The sequence below is a fragment of the Orycteropus afer genome, unplaced genomic scaffold (genome assembly GCF_000298275.1).
Source record: "Orycteropus afer afer isolate SDZICR_OR568_19922 unplaced genomic scaffold, OryAfe1.0 scaffold00040, whole genome shotgun sequence".
Taxonomy (NCBI): Eukaryota; Metazoa; Chordata; class Mammalia; order Tubulidentata; family Orycteropodidae; genus Orycteropus; species Orycteropus afer.
This window is the reverse complement of record NW_006921627.1, coordinates 1,270,958-1,287,990: the sequence shown is the minus strand read 5'-3', so window position 1 is coordinate 1,287,990 and position 17,033 is coordinate 1,270,958. Positions and strand designations below refer to the sequence as shown.

The 17,033-nt window shown below is 34.8% G+C and overlaps 1 protein-coding gene across 1 annotated transcript in view; it reads left to right on the top strand.

Moving 5' to 3' along the window:
- The window catches only part of BCL2L13 (BCL2 like 13), an 87,671-nt gene that overhangs the window by 46,899 nt on the left and 23,739 nt on the right, over nt 1–17,033 (top strand). The window contains exons 4-5 of the mRNA XM_007937018.2: nt 354–423; nt 10,050–10,193. Of these exons, the coding sequence (XP_007935209.1) occupies nt 354–423; nt 10,050–10,193 (214 nt within the window). The remainder of the gene's footprint in view (nt 1–353; nt 424–10,049; nt 10,194–17,033) is intronic.

The window sequence follows — 17,033 nt, the reverse complement described above, 5'->3', positions numbered from 1 at the left end:
TTAATAAGATAGTTTTTGTTAAAAGTGTTATTTATACTATATTTTCTGTGTTGCAGTTATTTATCTGCTACATAGAAATCCTACCAAAGAAAGTACAAAAGTATTTATTAGAATAAGTATTTATCTTGTTATATTACTAAGTGCTCTCCCAAATGGTAGCATGTATCTTAGCCTACAAAAAGTACTTAAAGAAAAATGTATACTAAGTGCTAAAAGCCACATATTATCCAAAATAATATGTTTTGTTTCTTGAGCAAAAAGTTCAACAACATAGTAATAATTGTATATTTATTCCTCTAGAGATACAGAATTTTCCTTTTTTGTGACACAGACTTTTTAAAAAATCTCTACAGGCCAGTGACATATCAGGCATATCGGGAATGTACACTGGAGACTACAGTTCATGCCAGCGGCTGGAATAAGGTATTAACCAAATTGTCTTTTTTCTTAGAAGATTTTAGTGTGTTAATGATAAAGTCTAGGAGAAATTGCTTACATTATACAACAGAAAATAAGTAGAGCTCATTATTAAGCATATAAATAAACCCAGCTATGTTAAATGGATTATTTTATTAATGCTGAAAGGTTCTGCCTGGCCCCAAAATGCATCTCCCGTAATAAGTCACCCTTTCTTTCTGTCTGTCCTGAATTTCCCATAATTTTTTCATTTCTCTGTATTAGATATGATATTCATCTCCAGATAGTTATTTGTTAAAATATGCATAAGTCTTGGGGGAAAAGAATAAGGATTTCAGTTGGGAAACTGCCTCTTCTGATTCTCTTAAATGAATAGTGCCATTTATGTTTTATAGTTTATAAAATATCTTATTTCATCATCACAACCATCCATTGCAGAGGACAGAATGGATTTGATTAGCTTTAGTTTATTTATTTACTTCCTTAGTTCAGTGAATAATTAGAAAATCAGAAAAATTAAATGACTTGCCTAGGACCCCTTGACTAGTAAGTATTGCAACCAGCGCTAGAGTTAAGATCTTCTGATTCCAGTTTCAGTGTGTTTTCCCACTAAATCATCCTGATCATCCATTTTCTCAGGCTGTAATATCTACTTATCTTGAAAAGGCAGAAGGGCTACAGAGATGCATTTTGTTGGGGTAACGTGGATAACGTAAGGGTAACATGTAGGAGCCCTGGTAGTGCAGTGGTTTACCACTCTAACTGAAAAGTCAGCTGTTCAAATCCACCAGCTTCTCTACAAGGGAAAGATATGATAGTCTGCTTCCATAAAGATTTACAGTCTTGGAAACCCTATGGGACAGTTCTACTGTGTCCTATAGGGTCATTGTGAGTCGGATCACCTTGACAGCAGTGAGTCTGGGTTTTTTTTTTTTTAAGGAAGTGTGGCCCTTAATGACGTGATGCTAGGGATAAGAAAAGTCAATAAAATTATTTTACAAATAGCCACCTCTACCCAGAATTGTTTATGAGTCAGACCACGTGACCTCATGTACCTAATTGGTGTATATTATTTTTCCTCTCCTTAATATAGTCTTTGGAGACATTGCAGCATAATAATTAGTAGTATAGGCTTTAGAATCAGTCTTGTTTTGAATGTCTTCTGTACCACAGACTCGATGTCTTTGGCAAGTTAATTAAGTTCTTTAAATGTTACTTTTCTGAACGTTTCATATAAATGTAATCATATAATATGTGGCTTAAGTCTCTTTATTTGTTAGCTTAAGTCTCTTTTATATGTAGTATTGCCACTCTCCCTACTCTACTTTTCTCCCCTTTTAATTTACTAATAAGTTGTTTATCCTGTAAAATTTCCTATCTTTTGGATTTTGTTGACTATATCCCTGATGTGTCACTTAACAGTTTCTTCTGTATCTATGTTATCTTTCCATTGGTAGGTAGATGTAGAAGCCTGATCAGATTCAAATTTAATGTTTTTCACAAGAATACATAATTGGTGGTATTCTGGTTTTCATAGCACATCACACTTGTTAGGGGCCGCCAAATCTGTTCCAACTCATAGCAACCCTGTATACAACAAAATGCTGCCCAGTCCTGAGCCATCCTCACAGTCGTCACCATGTTTGAGCACACTGATACAGCCACTCTGTCAATCCATCTTCCTCTTTTGTGCTGACCTTCTGCTTTGCCAAATAATATCTTTCTCTAGCGACTGGTCCCTCCTGATAACGTGTCCAAAGTACATGAAATGAAATCTCACTGTCTTTGCTTCTAGGGAACATTCTTCCAAGACAGATTTGTTCATTCTTCTGGTGGCCTATGATATATTCAGTACTCTTTGCCAACATGTTAATTTGTTTTTTAACACTGAATGGCCTACAATATCTTAATGTCTTTTAAATTATATTTTGAAGCAGACAGGTGAAGGATATTATTCAAACCTGATCAGTAAATTAGTACAGATAAAATTTGTAGGCTGTGACATTTATTAGAATTGTTAAAGTATAGGAGGGTAAAGTAGTAGATTAATGATCCAGAATGTAATTTGTCATTATAAATATCCATTGTATTGGGCAGGACTCATGGAGCTCTAAATCAGCATACTTTACTTCTATACCAAGCAAACTCAGGGCATTAGATAAGTATGTGGGTAAATGTGAGCCAGTGGAGTTAATCTCTCTTGATGGTCAAACATACCTTACCATTGCATAGCAAAAGCTACTGAACGAAAAAAAAAGAATTTATATGCATTGTGGGTATTACAATTATCTGGTAAGGAAGTAACTTAGAGAAAGGAATTTAAAAGATAAGACTATTTGGTTACTTTTTAGACTTGTTGTTGTTATGTGCCATCGAGTCGGCCCCGACTCATAGCGACCCCTTCTTGGGTTTCCGAGGCAGTTTTTAGACTTAGAAATGTGAATAGTGAGACCGCCTAGGAATTAATGCTTGGGAATATAGTTTTAATAATTTTTTTAATGATATGAGAGAGAGGGGTTAAAATTAGGTGTTAAGATGATATCAAATTCTTGTGTGTAGTAAAATACCTTATTGGTGGAGTTGAGGTATAGAAATAATTCATGAAACTTTGTGTATAGGCACAAAAATTAGAGAGCAAGTGGGTTTAACTGTTTAAAGAAAATAGTCTGAACTGTACTTAAAAGATCATGACCTGGAAGTCAGCATTTAGGTCCCTGGAGATAGTATAGGTCAAATAGATCAGCCTGGTGTATAGTACTAGGCATTCAGGAATTGTAGGAAGAATGAAAGGTAAAAAAGGAATCATCTGCCATAACATATGTCACCAAGGAGAAATTACCGACTGAACAGAAAATACTGTTGTTGTTAAGTGCCGTCGAGTCGTTTCCGACTCATAGCGACCCCATGCACAGCAGAATGAAACACTGCCCGATCCCACGCCAGCCCCACAATCCCTGCTATACTCAAGCCCATCATCGCAGCCACCGTATCAATCCATCTCCTTGAAGGCCTCCCCCTCTTTCGTCGACCCTCCACCCTACCAAGCATGACATCCTTCTCCAGGGAATGGTTCCTTCTTACAACATGACCAAAATAGGTGAGACGAAGTCTGGCCATTCTTGCTTCCAAGGAGCATTCTGGCTGCACTTCCTCCAGGACACATCTGTCAGTTCTTTTAGCAGTCCACGGTACTTTCAGCATTCTTCGCCAGCACCACAACTCAAAAGCATCAACTCTTCTTCGGTCTTCCTTATTCATTGTCCAGCTCTCACATGCATACCAGGCTCCTCAGCACTTGAAACAGTTCCTTAGCAGTTGACTTTCCCAATGCTACACGTCATCTAATGTCCTGACTGCTGCTTCCGTTGGCATTGAAAATACTAGTCCTCCCATAAAATGAAGTTTCTTTACTCTGGTTACTGGATGACAGAATAAAAAGATTCTGTAGATTCTAACCTGGAAATACAGTCAACAAGAGGAAATATGATTAATGTCTAAAATTAAGACAGGAATGAAAAATGCATCCCTTGATTATTATATACTAAAACTAACATATACAGTTTGATATGTGAAAGAGATAAATTTGGAACAAACCAAACCCACTGCCATCAAGTTGATTTTGACTCTTAACAACTCTGAAGCTGTAAATCTTTACAGAAGCAGAGTGCCTCATCTTTCTTCCACAGAGCAGCTGATAGGTTCAAACAACCAACCTTTGGTTAGCGACCAAATACCTTAACTACTACACCACCAGAGCTCCTTAAATTTGGAACAAAATAATACTATTTTATATAGCAAGTATAAAATTTTTGCAACTCATTTCCTCAAGAGGTACTAGAGCTTAAACATAAATAACTGTAAAATGTTACATGCCAGTGCATTAGAATGTTTAGAGGTGTAGAACATCCAGGACTTTGGAGTTGATACGAAGGAACAGCACCACCAACTGCCAACTAGTCAATACCAAATCATGGCAACCCTATAGGACAGAGTAGAACTGTCCCATAGGGTCTCCAATGCTGTAAATTGTTTTGGAAGCAAACTGCCCCATCTTTTTACTGTGGAGCAGATGGTGGGTTTGAAGTGGTGAACTTAGGTTAGTAGCTGAGTACTTTATCTACCACACCAACAGAGCTCCTTGATGTGAAAAATAGTAAAGCTAATTCACAAGCCATTCCTTAGTACTCCTACCAGAGGCAAAATATTTGGGATAGATGGAAAACCGTTTTCAGTTGTTTTCTTTTTAACAGTGTTCCCATTGTGGAAAAAGCCTAACAAATTTTTCTTAATAGCCCTCTTCCCTTCATTATTGTTAAGAAGGGGTTTTCAAGATATTTTGGGCTACAGTTCTTCTAGAATGTCCAAAAATGGCATTTATTGCATTTTTTCTTTCAGCCTTTAATATAGACTCGTTCCAGACTGCTTTTACTTAAAAGCCAAAGATTATTAATATGAAATATAAATTCATTGTTTTTTCTGTTTGTCATCTTCTGCAGAAATATTTTGTCATTCCTCAGTTATTACTTTGGCAGTCCAGTAACAAGGAACCGAAATTGGTTTAATTTCCTTTTGCATTCCTTTTCCAGTCTTGGAGAGACCTCTTGATGTTTTATACAAAAGAGATACATGCAGATGGTTAACTGAAAATACTTTATCTTTTCAGTATATAATTTTTAAAAAAATTTTTTTAGGAAGGCAAGTTTGTAAATCATAAATTTTGATGACTTTTTTGTATTATGCCATCACATTTTTAGATATGGGTAATACTGCCTCTCATTATAGGTTTTTGGTGACTTACATGACACCTCATAATTTTAAAAAATTCTTCTGGATAATGAAAGCAAATGATACAAAATGCAAAAAGTTAAGAAAGATATACAATGAAAAGAAAATTTATTTCCTACCCTTCCCTCCAGTTACCTAGTTCCCCTTCCTCATAGACAACCACTTTCAGCAGTTTCTTATATATTTTTCCAGAGATACTCTGGGTTTATGCAAATATTTTTATGTGTGTGTGTGTGTGTTTATTTTATTTTGTTTCATTGTCACACAAATTGTAGCATATTGACCACACTCTTCTCTATCTTGCTTTTTTCACTTAGTAATTCACTGAAGTGAATTGAGCCAATAAACGACCTAATTATTTTAAACAACAATGTAAATTTTACTGAATGACCAAAATTTTTTAACTAGTCCCTGTTGGATTTTTTTCTAGTATTTTGCTATTGTGAATAATACTTCAGTGAATTTCTTGTGTATATGTTGCTTCACATTTCTCTCTTTGTATGTATATATTTGATAAATTCCAGAAGTAAAATGCAAAGTCAAAGTATATGAGAAATTTTAAAACTCTGTACGTTTTGCCAGATTTTTCTCAATGGAGGTTTACACTCACCATAGTGTGTACGAGTGCCTATTTACTCATGTCTGCCAACACATTAAATTATTTTACAGGTGAAAAATGGTATCTCCATTTCATTTTTGTTTGCATTCCTTTCTTTCAAATGAGGGTAATTGTGTTTTTATGTTTAGGAGCCTTTTGTAGTTCTTTTTCTGTGAATTACTTGTTTTTATTCTTTGCTCATTTTTCTGTTGTTGTATTCACTTTTACTGACTTTTAAGAACTCTTTAACATTGATTTGTCTACATAGGATCTTCTAGGTTTTTTTAAAGGTTAAAATAACTTCAAGGTAAAAATTATACAATTAGAAGAATTTAGAGAACACCAAACTTCCCTCTTATGCCTTTATTTCATTCTTTCATCCTTTATTCCTTTGCTAGATTGAAAAAACTAAACTCACTGTTGATCTGACTCATAGTGACCCCTCCTTGGGTTTCTAAGGCGGTAACTCTACCAAAGTAGATTGCCCAATCATCCTTCCAAGGATTCGTACCACTGACCACCTAGTTAGCAGTCAGATGCGTTAGGCACTATGCCACTAGAGCTCCCTTTGGTAGATGGAAAGTAGAAATTTAGAAGTAACTGGTTAAATTATATGGGCTTGCTTTTTAGGATTCCTAAAATCTCATTTTAAAATATCTTAATATAAAATAGCTTTTAAAGGTGATGTTTTCGCTTTTAAAAATGTGAACTATAGTGGTTAGCAGTTTAAAGTTTTTATGTTTTAATTAGTTACGTGTGTTATTTTTGAGCAGGACATAAGGAAAAGTTACCAAATTTAATAAGATCAGAAATAATTTTTATTATACACAGTGACTTTTAAAAACTATAAAATTCTTAGAAGAAAACATAATAATAAATCTCCATGACTTTGAGTTAAATTATAAATTCTTTGATGTGACACCAAAAGCACAAGTGAAAAAATAGATATATTTGACTTCATCAAAATTTAGAACTAATGCCTCATCCAGAGCAAAGAAGAAGGGGAAAAAAACCAAAGATTCATGGAAACAATTAGTCATAGTGATGGGTACACCATGCGATCTGCAGTCTATATGACTATGAGACCAGAAGAACTAGATGGTGCCTGGCTACCACTGTCAACCTCTCAGAAGGGAATCTATGTAGGAGATCCTAGATAGAGAGGGAGAACAATGTGGAACAAAACTCAAAATCATTTGGGGGGAAAAAAAAGTAGGGGGGACGAGTTTTGCTGGTCTGATAGAGCCTGGTGGAACCACTGAGACTATGCCCCCTAGCTGCCTGTCAGGTCTAGAATTGAACCCACATCTGTGTCTTCCAGCCAAACAAAAGACAGGCATATAGTTGAACATTTACCTGAGGTAGATACACTCCTTGGAGAGAACAATCATGGGAGAAAGAAGGGCTGTTTTTGCACAGGGAGACAGTTCGGGGGGAGGCTTGCATGGAGGAATGGACACAGGGAAGAGGTAACTATCGGAAGGAAGTAGGAGGGGAGCTGTTGCATTGGGGTAAATTATAGTCAATGTCAGGAGACAAAGTGTGTGTGAACTGCTGTATGGAAAGTGAATTTGCTCTGTAAACTTTCACCCAAATCACACAAAAAAAGAAAAAAAAATTAGAACTTATGCACCATCAAAAAGTGAAATAATAATCCACAGAATAAAAAAAAATTGCAAATCACGTATCTGACAAAGGTCTTACTTATATCCAGAATTTATAAATAATGCTTATAATTTAACAATAAAAAGACAGATAGTATAATTAAAAATAGACCAAGGTTTTGAATAGACATTTCTCCAAGGAAGATACGCAGATGGCCAATAGGCACATGAAAAGATGCTCTACATTGTTAGCCATCAAGGTAATTGCAAATCAGACCTTCAGTGAGATACTACATCACACCCATGAAGAAGGCTAGAAGATAGGCAGTAACAGGTATTAACAAGGATGTGGAGAAATTGGATGTGTTGTTTTGTTCCATTTATGTGAAATGACCGGAATAGTTCAATCCATAGAGACAAAAAGTAGATTAGTGATTATGAGAAACTGGGGAAATAAAGGGAATAGAGAGTGACTGCTCCTGGTTATGAGGTTTCTTGTTGGAGTGTTGAAGATGTTCTTAAATTAGGCTGTGGTAATCACTGAACAAATCTGTAAACGTTACAAAGTCCCTGAACTGTATACTTTTAAGTGAGTAAATTTATGGTATAAAGCTGTGAAAATAACAAGGAGAAGTTCTCTACCTAGACAATTTCTAGTTTGAGTCATATAAAAATCAAATTAATTATATGGCAATCTGAAAACAGTCATATTTCATGAGCCCAATAACCTAAAATGCCATACTGGCAAATAATGTGTTTAGCAGAAAACCAAAATTAATGGAAACAATCAGTCCCCACGACTGGTACACCATCCGATCTGCAACCTATACAAGTATGAGACCAGAAGAACTAGATGGTGCCCGGCTACCACTGTCATCCACTTGGAAGGGATGTAGGAGATCCTGGATAGAGAGGGAGAACAATGTAGAACAAAACTCAAAATCATTTGGAGGGAAAAAAAAGGGGGGGGGATGGTTGGGACCAGGTTTGCTGGTCCAATAGAGCCTGGTGGAACCACTGAGACTATGGCCCCTAGCTACCCTTCAGGTCTGGAATTGAGACCACACCTGTGGTTTCCAGCCAAGCAAAGTTCAGGTATGTGAGTTGAACATTTACCTCAAATGGACACATGCCCTTGAGAGAACAATCATGGGAGAAGGAAGGGCACCTTATGCACAGGGAGACAGCTTAGGGGGCAGGAGAGTATGGAGGGATGGACACTGGGAAGTGGTACCTTGGGGAGGAAATTGGAGGGGAGCTGTTGCATTGTGGTAAACTGTGGTCAATGACATGAGACAAAGTATATGTGAACTGCTGTATCGAGAGTGAACTTGCTCTGTAAATCTTCACCCAAATCTAAATAAAATAAAATTAAAAAAAAATAATAATAATGTGTTTAGTTATACAGCTTAAATAGTGTCATAGTCTGAACATTTTTATTTATATAAAATTTCTGGTTCGGGTGTTATGGTTATTAACTTGAAAATTATTTTCTGTTGGGAGGTTTTTGATCAGTGATTCAATCTCTTCACTTCTTCTGGGTGTGCTGAGACTTTTCTATTTCTTCTTGAGTCAGTTTGTGTAGGTTGTGTGCTTCTAAGAATATGTCCATTTCGTCTAGGTTATCAAGTTTGCTGCCATACAGTTGTTCATATTGTCATATTTCTCTTTATTTCTGTCGAGTTAGTTGTAATATCCCCTCTTTCATTTTTTATATTGGTTATTGGCAGCTTTTCTCTTCTTTGTCAGTCTAGCTAAAGGCTTGGAAAATTATTTTCTGAATGATCAGAGTGATTTCATAATCTTAAATAGATATATTTTAAAAAGGACAAAAAATGTATAGTCCAGGAATATCATTAGTTTCAAACAGGTGATGAAAATTTATCTGTTATACAGACAAAATTAAAAAGCCAGTACCTTGGAGAAAAACTATATTCTTTTTAATTATAGGAATACATGAGGAATATTTATTTGAGAAAATTCAGATCTGTAAGAATAGAAAACAACCCAGAACTGTTATAATTGACTGCAAGTAAGAGAAATCCTAGCTAATAGTATCCTTAGTTGTATTCTTAGTTGCTTCAGCAATTCAGCAGTGCCCTTAGAAATTCAGCTTCATTCTCTTTCTACTCTGCCATACTAGCATGTTCGGTTTTTGTTATCATGCTTGTTTCCTAATTGCTACAAGATGACTGTTACAGCTTGAGTTCTCACATCTCCGTTTTTTGGGATAAAAGGGGTGTATGGGGAGCATCAGTGTGCTATTTCAAGTTCATCTTTTATTAAGAATGCAAAAGCTTTCCCAGAAGCCCTCTAGCAGACTCGTCAGAACTGGATTACATGTCAACCCCAGCTACAAAACAGGCTGAGAAAGCTAGATTTAGCAACAGGTAATGGCATTGTCGTAATTGACTTTAATTAGTCATCATTTATTATCTAAGCTAGGCACATTGTTCCCCTGAATAAAATCAAGACTCTATCAAGGAAGCTGTGTAAACCTATATGCAATATTCAGAACAATCCTAATAATAGTTAGTGTTTTATTTCCTTTATTGTAATAAAATTAAATGCCATGACATTGCAGCTGAGTATATAAAACAAATGCTAAGAATTTGTTTTCTGATTCTCTGACCTTTGCACTGAAGATTCTGGTGCCTCTGGTTTTGTTACGACAAATGCTTTTGGAGTTGACACGACGTGGACAAGAACCCTTGAGTGCACTGTTACAGTTTGGTGTGACTTACCTGGAGGACCATGCAGCAGATTACATCATTCAGCAAGGCGGCTGGGTATGAGCTGTAATGCATTTTTTAAATCTTTTCTTTAAAAAAAAAAAAATCAAGCTCCTTTGTTGTTATTGTTAATAGATTTAATACTAATACTGAATAACAATCAATAGAAAGGTAATTCATATAGTTAAATTAAAGTAAAATTACTAAGATTTTACTTGTAATAAATTAATGCGTTACTTTTAAATAGCTTTTAAATATAAAACATTCATGCATACAAAAATATATAAATAAGGGATGAGGAATAATAAAATCTTTTGTTTCAGTCTAAGAAAAGAACACAGGTAACACTTTTGAATCTGCTTATATGCCCTCCTAGATTTCAACATGCTTCTACCCACCCCGTTATGAATTTGGTGTTTTATTACTCTTTATCCACCTGTGTATCTATCTCTAGACCATATATTATTTTGCATATTTTTCAACTTTTGATAAATGATGTTAATATGTATTCTTAGCTTACTTGGTTTTCATTCAACCTTATATTTTTGAAATTCACCTGGATGCTATTTCTTAAGCTCTTTTTTATTATCTTTTTCCTAAGGTACCTTTTTAGACATTATTTTCCTAATCACCTTCCTTCTCCTCCTATGAAATTTTAATATTACAAATATATCATAATCTGTTTATGTACTATTTATGCTACTGAGTCTTCTAGTTTATCAATATGATATATCCTTTCATTTACTTAGATCTTTTAAAAAGCCTCAATGAAGTTTTAAATATCTTTCATAGAAGCTTATACATATTTAGTTATGTATATTCCTAAGAATTCTTTTTATTGCATTTCTTATATAGAAATGCAATAGGCTTTTCCATATTGATTTCATGTCCAGCAACTTTGCTGAACTCTCTTATTAATTATAATTATGTATATCTAGGTTCCTTTGGGTTTTCTACATAGACAACCATACCATCTATGAATAATATGGGTTTTTTATGATTATTATATCTTTAAAAAAATTTTTTTTATTGCACTAACCAAGATCTCTACTATAGTATTAATAGAACTGGTATTAGCAAGCTTCCTTTTTCTTGATGTTAAAAAAGAATGGTTTTAATTGTTTTACCATTGAGTTATATCAATATCAGTGAGTAAGGTTGGCCTGAAGTGTTTATTGTGTCTATGAGTGAGAGTGGCCTGTAATTTTTCTTGTCTGGATTCAGTATTAAGGCTATGCTGGCTTCGTAAAAGAATTTAGAGTTGGAGAGAGTATTTCTTCTTATTCTGTACTCTGGAATGGTTAGTGTAAAATTAGTGTAGAATTATTTGTACCTGCCTTACTATAATTTGCCTGTAAGACTGTCTAGTATTTTCATTGAGGAAGGTTTCTGTTTTTCTTTGGAAATTTTTATATTTTTCTAGTAGTATTTCCATTTTTTTCGCTAAGTTTTCAAATTTGTTGGCATAGAGCTTTTGATTTTGATGGGAGAGCACATTAGATTTTTATTTCTTAAATCATCTTATACTGTATCTTATTTTAGCAAACTTTTTATTTTGGAGAATTTGAACATATATGCTTGAATAGGATATTATAATGAACCCTCATCACTTACCCCAACAACTATTAACCCATTGCCAATCATGCCTTATTCACACCATTATCACTTCTCCTTTAATATTATTTTGAAACAAAATCCAGACGTCATATAATTTTACTCACAAAAATTTCACTATAGATCTCTAAAGGAGATGAGGGTTCTCTGTTTATTTTAACATAACTGTAATACCAGTATAACACCAAAATATAAAAAATATTTTCATGTCATCAAATATCCCATCAGCATTCAAATTTCCAAATGTCTCAAAAATGTCCTCTCTTTTAATCTCTACAACATATGGAATGATACCTCCATTTTCATTCCTAATATTATTAATTCCTTTCTTTTGTTTATTTTTAACATGCACAGATCCTAAGTATTTCGTTTGTTGAGTTCCGACAGTTGCAGATACTGGGTAACAACTATCCAATGCAAACTAGAGAACATTTCTACCACTCCAGAAAGTTCCCTGGTACCCCTTCGTATACCTTTTCTGAGAGATGTGTCTAGTTTATAGGTATCTTCAAAGAACCAACTTTCATTTTTATTTATACTTTTATATAATTTCTATTATATAATTTCTGCTTTCATCTTTACCTTCTACTTTCTTTATATTTATTCATTTTTTTGTCAAACTTCTGAAGTTGTTTGGCCCATTTTCAGCCTTTTCTTTCTTGTCACAAGTATTTAAGGCTGTAAATTTTATCACTTTAGCTGCATCTCATAAATTTTCTTTACATAGTTTCTTTCATTTTGTTCAGTTTGTTCAGTTATTTTAAAAGTTTCATCATAATAGCCTCTTTGAACCTAGAATTACTTAGAAATATATTTTTGAGTTTCCAAAATAACTACCAAAGTTTGAGTGTTTTAAAATTGTGTTATGATTATTAGTTTCTAATTTAATGCATTTTTATCAGAAACCATGGTCATCATGCTACTGAGTGGTACTGAATCTCTGAAATGTATTGAAACTCACTTTATAGCCTTAGTACGTGGTCAGTCTAAAACAGAACAAAACAAAACAAAATATATGTAAAACCCCATGTGCTTCAGAAGAATGTATGTTATATTATTGTTGATACAGAGTTCTAATGTGGCCATTCAAATAGTCTTCATAATTATGTGGTTTAAATCTTTTATATTATTACTGATTTTTTGTCTAATTGACTTATTTACTAAGAGAGATATATTGAAATTTCCTACTATTGTGATAGATTTTCAGTTTTCCTTTTAGTTCTATCAGTTTGGGCTTTATATTTGCAGGTTATTTTGTTAGGCTACTACAAATTGTAAATATTCATTTTTCTTGGTGGATTGAACCTTATTCATTACAGTTATGGTCTTAGTTCCTAAAAATTTTTTTTGTCTTGAAGTCTGTTCTTTCTAATATTAATATATACACCCCAGCATTTGCCTCTAATCTTTTGTATCCTTTTACTTCAACTTCTCTTACACCAAACAGTTATTCATCATTTAACAAGTTATTGAGTACTATAAGCCCTGTCTTGTTCTAGATTCTGGGTAAATACCTGTGAGCAGAGAAGATTGTTAACCTGATAGATAGAATTTACATTCTAGGGGAGAGAGGCAGACAAACAAATAATTAAGATACACAGTATGTCATAAGGAGCCTTGATGGCACAATTGACTGCTAATAGAAATGTTGGTGATTTGAATCCATCAGCCACTCCACCAGAGAAAAGACATGCTGATCTATTCCTGTAAAAATTACAGCCTAGGGAACCCTATAGGGCAGTTCTGCTCTGTCCTGTAGGGCACTAGGAGTCAGAATCAACCGATGACATACAACAACAACAACAACATAGTTTGTCAGATGTGGATAAGTGCTATGAATTAAAATAAAGCAGAGAACTTGTATGGGGGTTGAAGTTTTTAATATGGTAGTCAGGGGAAACCACTGAAAAATAACATTTGGGCAAAGACATTGCTTAATTACCTCCCTGGTTTCATTTGTGCATTGTTTCTTCTCTTCTGTTTCACTCTTGCCTGGGAATTTCTCTTTCTTTGAACCCAGAATTTTTTTTTTTTTTTCCAGCTATGTTTATTGATTTTGTAGTACACATTATTGCTTTTTAGCCTCTTATGCATCTAGGGGTTAGAGCTTTTCATTTTTTTTTTTTTTTTAAGGGAAGTTTAAACAATACAGACTTTAATCTGGAACATACTAAATTTAGGTGCTTAGTAAATGCCAGTTGAGTGAGATGCTGAGCATTTGTCTTAGGAAAATAGAAATATTGTTTTAAGCTGTTTTTAAAAATAGGAACTGTGAAAAATTGTTATTTTCTTCTTATGTTAGTACTATTTTTTTCTTCTATTTCAACCAGTAGAGTGAATGATATGTGTGAGAGCCAGAGGCTACCGTAGGTTAATTTCCGCTTAGCCTGCATGGTGCCTGACCACAAAGGAAGAAGGAAAATGCAGGAAATACTATGTATTCCATTCTTGATTCTCAGATTTGTTATGATGTACTCCATCAAAGTTTGTTTGGTGATCATTTTTTTTTTTTTACAGAGAAAGTTAATATTTTATTCATCCCAAATATCTGTGTTAATAATAGAAAAGAGCAGTAATTTGGGTAATTAGTTCATTAATATTTAAAATATGTTTTTATTTTTAAATTTGTATGCCAAATTTGAATTTCATATTGTTAGATCTAAGCTTCCATTTGCTTATGTTTAAAATGAAGAGACTGCTTTATTGGCTAGTTGGTGAAGACTAGTTTGGCTAAAGTAATGTATCCTTTGATACAAGGTGTCAACATGAATCATCTTTAAGGTAATTTGTGTTAAACACTACATTGTCAAGGCTTAATGTCATCACACTACCCTTCCAGAGGTGAATCTTTTCTTTTGTTGAGGAAGGTGAGGTCCCTGCAGAAAAAGTTGTATGCTAAAAATGCCAGAGCAAATGATTATAGAACCAGAATTTTCACTCTTACTTTAGGGCTTCTCTACTACAGCAAAGGAATTGTCTCTTTTTTCTTTTTTCCTCAGTATGTGTTAGGTGTGGAATAGTCAATCATTGTTTATCTTTTATGCATTTACCAGGCTACTTGAAATCTCTGAATCTTAGTCAGCAAAGAATTTTTATAGATGGAAGAGAATGAGAAAGAATCTTCACGATGTTTAATGATAGCCTGAAACTCATTCCACATTATTTACTTATCTAAATAGTTTCCATTCAGTGCCCATGAGTTCTATCAATCTTTTTTTCCCTCTTCTTCTTGTAATTTATTTATTTATTTTACAACAGCAGAATTTATTTAGCTATTTCCTTAGCTAAATATGTACTACATGTACTTACTTTTTTTTAATGAAGAATTTTAAATTTAATTTCTTCCCTTCACCCAAGTTCATATGTGTTTAATCTTTAGTTAGTGGTTTACCCTCTTCCTCACCTACCCTTGGTAGCCATCAAAGAATATTTTGTTGTGAAACTCTTTTTTATATATATATTCTTAAATATGGTTTAATACTTTAATATTCTTCTCCATTTCTGTACATACAACACCAAGATTTTTACTGCTTAAGATCTCTCTGCAGAGGCTATAGAGAATGCAAAGGCTACGATTTTCACCCCCTCTTATTTATGTGTTTTAGGTGTAAGTTTAATACATATCAGTATATATTGGTACAAACATTAATATATAATGCAATATATATCACTGAAGAGAACACATGGATTAAAGAAATCCAAAAATTTGGCATCATTTCCAAACTTAAATAGTAAAAATAAAAACTACAAAAGGAGCTGCATACCCGAAATGTATAGTGTGAAACAACAAGCATATTCAAAAATGTAAATTTACATCCAATTTCTCTGGTCTTGTCATACCACGTTATACCCATTTACAATGGTAAAGCACTAAGGTACTGCTGTGAAGAGAGTATGTTTGCTTGCTCTTGGGTTTTCTGCAAACAGCAGAGCCCAACGCAAAAGCCTGTTCTGGTGAAGCCTCCTGTGTTGGTGAACACCAAAGAATTGACTCTTCTCACTGGGGGTTGAGACATTAGGTTACGCATCGACAGTCATTTGGACCTCAGAGTACAGTGTTAAGAACCAGAAACCTTACATTTTAAGACACTCCCTTCATTCAAGTGAAACAGAGGATTATTACAATGATAGGCAGGTCTGTAACCTGGGAACAAGGAGCTGGTTCAGACCAATAAAGTTATGAGTGATTGAGTCAGAAGTCAGTGAAGAGCAGCAGTCAGGCACTACGTGTTAAAACTACCCAATTTGAAAACCAAATGCACCCCACTACCCTAGTCAGTGTGGGGGTGATATCAATTGACTTTTTAAACCTTTGGTCCTTCAAAGCCCATTTGGTATGCTTTTTCATTGCTACCACTGGGCATATCCTACACACTTTGTTCACTGTCACCACCTGGGGCGCACCATGACCTTTCACATCAGCTGAATTCAAGTCCAGCTTATAGCCCGGCTGTGAAGCATAAGTTTCAGGGTTTCAGGCCCTCGTTTGGATCCAACATGGTTAATCCTTGGTGCCAGAAGCTGTATCCCATCCATTCCCACCCTTGCCCTTCCTACCCTACTCCCATAATTTCTCATATGAGAGGTGCTTGTAAGTCCCATATGTAAAACAGATGCTCCAACCCCATCAGGAAGTCAGGGGTTTATAATTACATGCACAGTCGTACATGCTTTTCTGTTGTTCCTGTGAAAAACCTTGCAGTTCATTTTATTAAAATCAAAACATTCACATAATCTCATGCCATCCAACACAAGGAAATACGACCACCTCCCCTTTACCAAGGATAGACCCAAGCAAAATAAAATATTCTTTAAACTTCTTTGCTTCCAGTTAAATTGCATGTTTTATTTCTTCCAATCCCAGCAAAAGCACAGAATCCCCATCATATCCATCCCAAAGTGGTTTCTAATAAGCTAAGATTATGGGAATCTTTGTCAAAGCAATTGATACTGAGGGCTTCCAAAACCTGGGCACAAATGCGTCTGTAAAACAGATGGAAAGACACAGTGCACTGGCCCAAATGTTTCCTAGGTCAGTTGTAACACTGCAATGCAATTTGCATCCTTGAAACTGACAGTCTGGAGGGGGAGGGGGTGCGAGGGAATGAAGTTGAGAATGCCTCCTATTGGCTCACCCTTTCAGCATTAACCAGAAACCTATGGGAGCTCTGGTAGCGTAGTGCCTAAGGCACTTGACTGCTAACCAGAAGGCTGGCGGTTCAAACCCACCAGCCACTCCTGGGAAGGAAGATGAGGCAATCTACTTCTGTAGTGATACTGCCT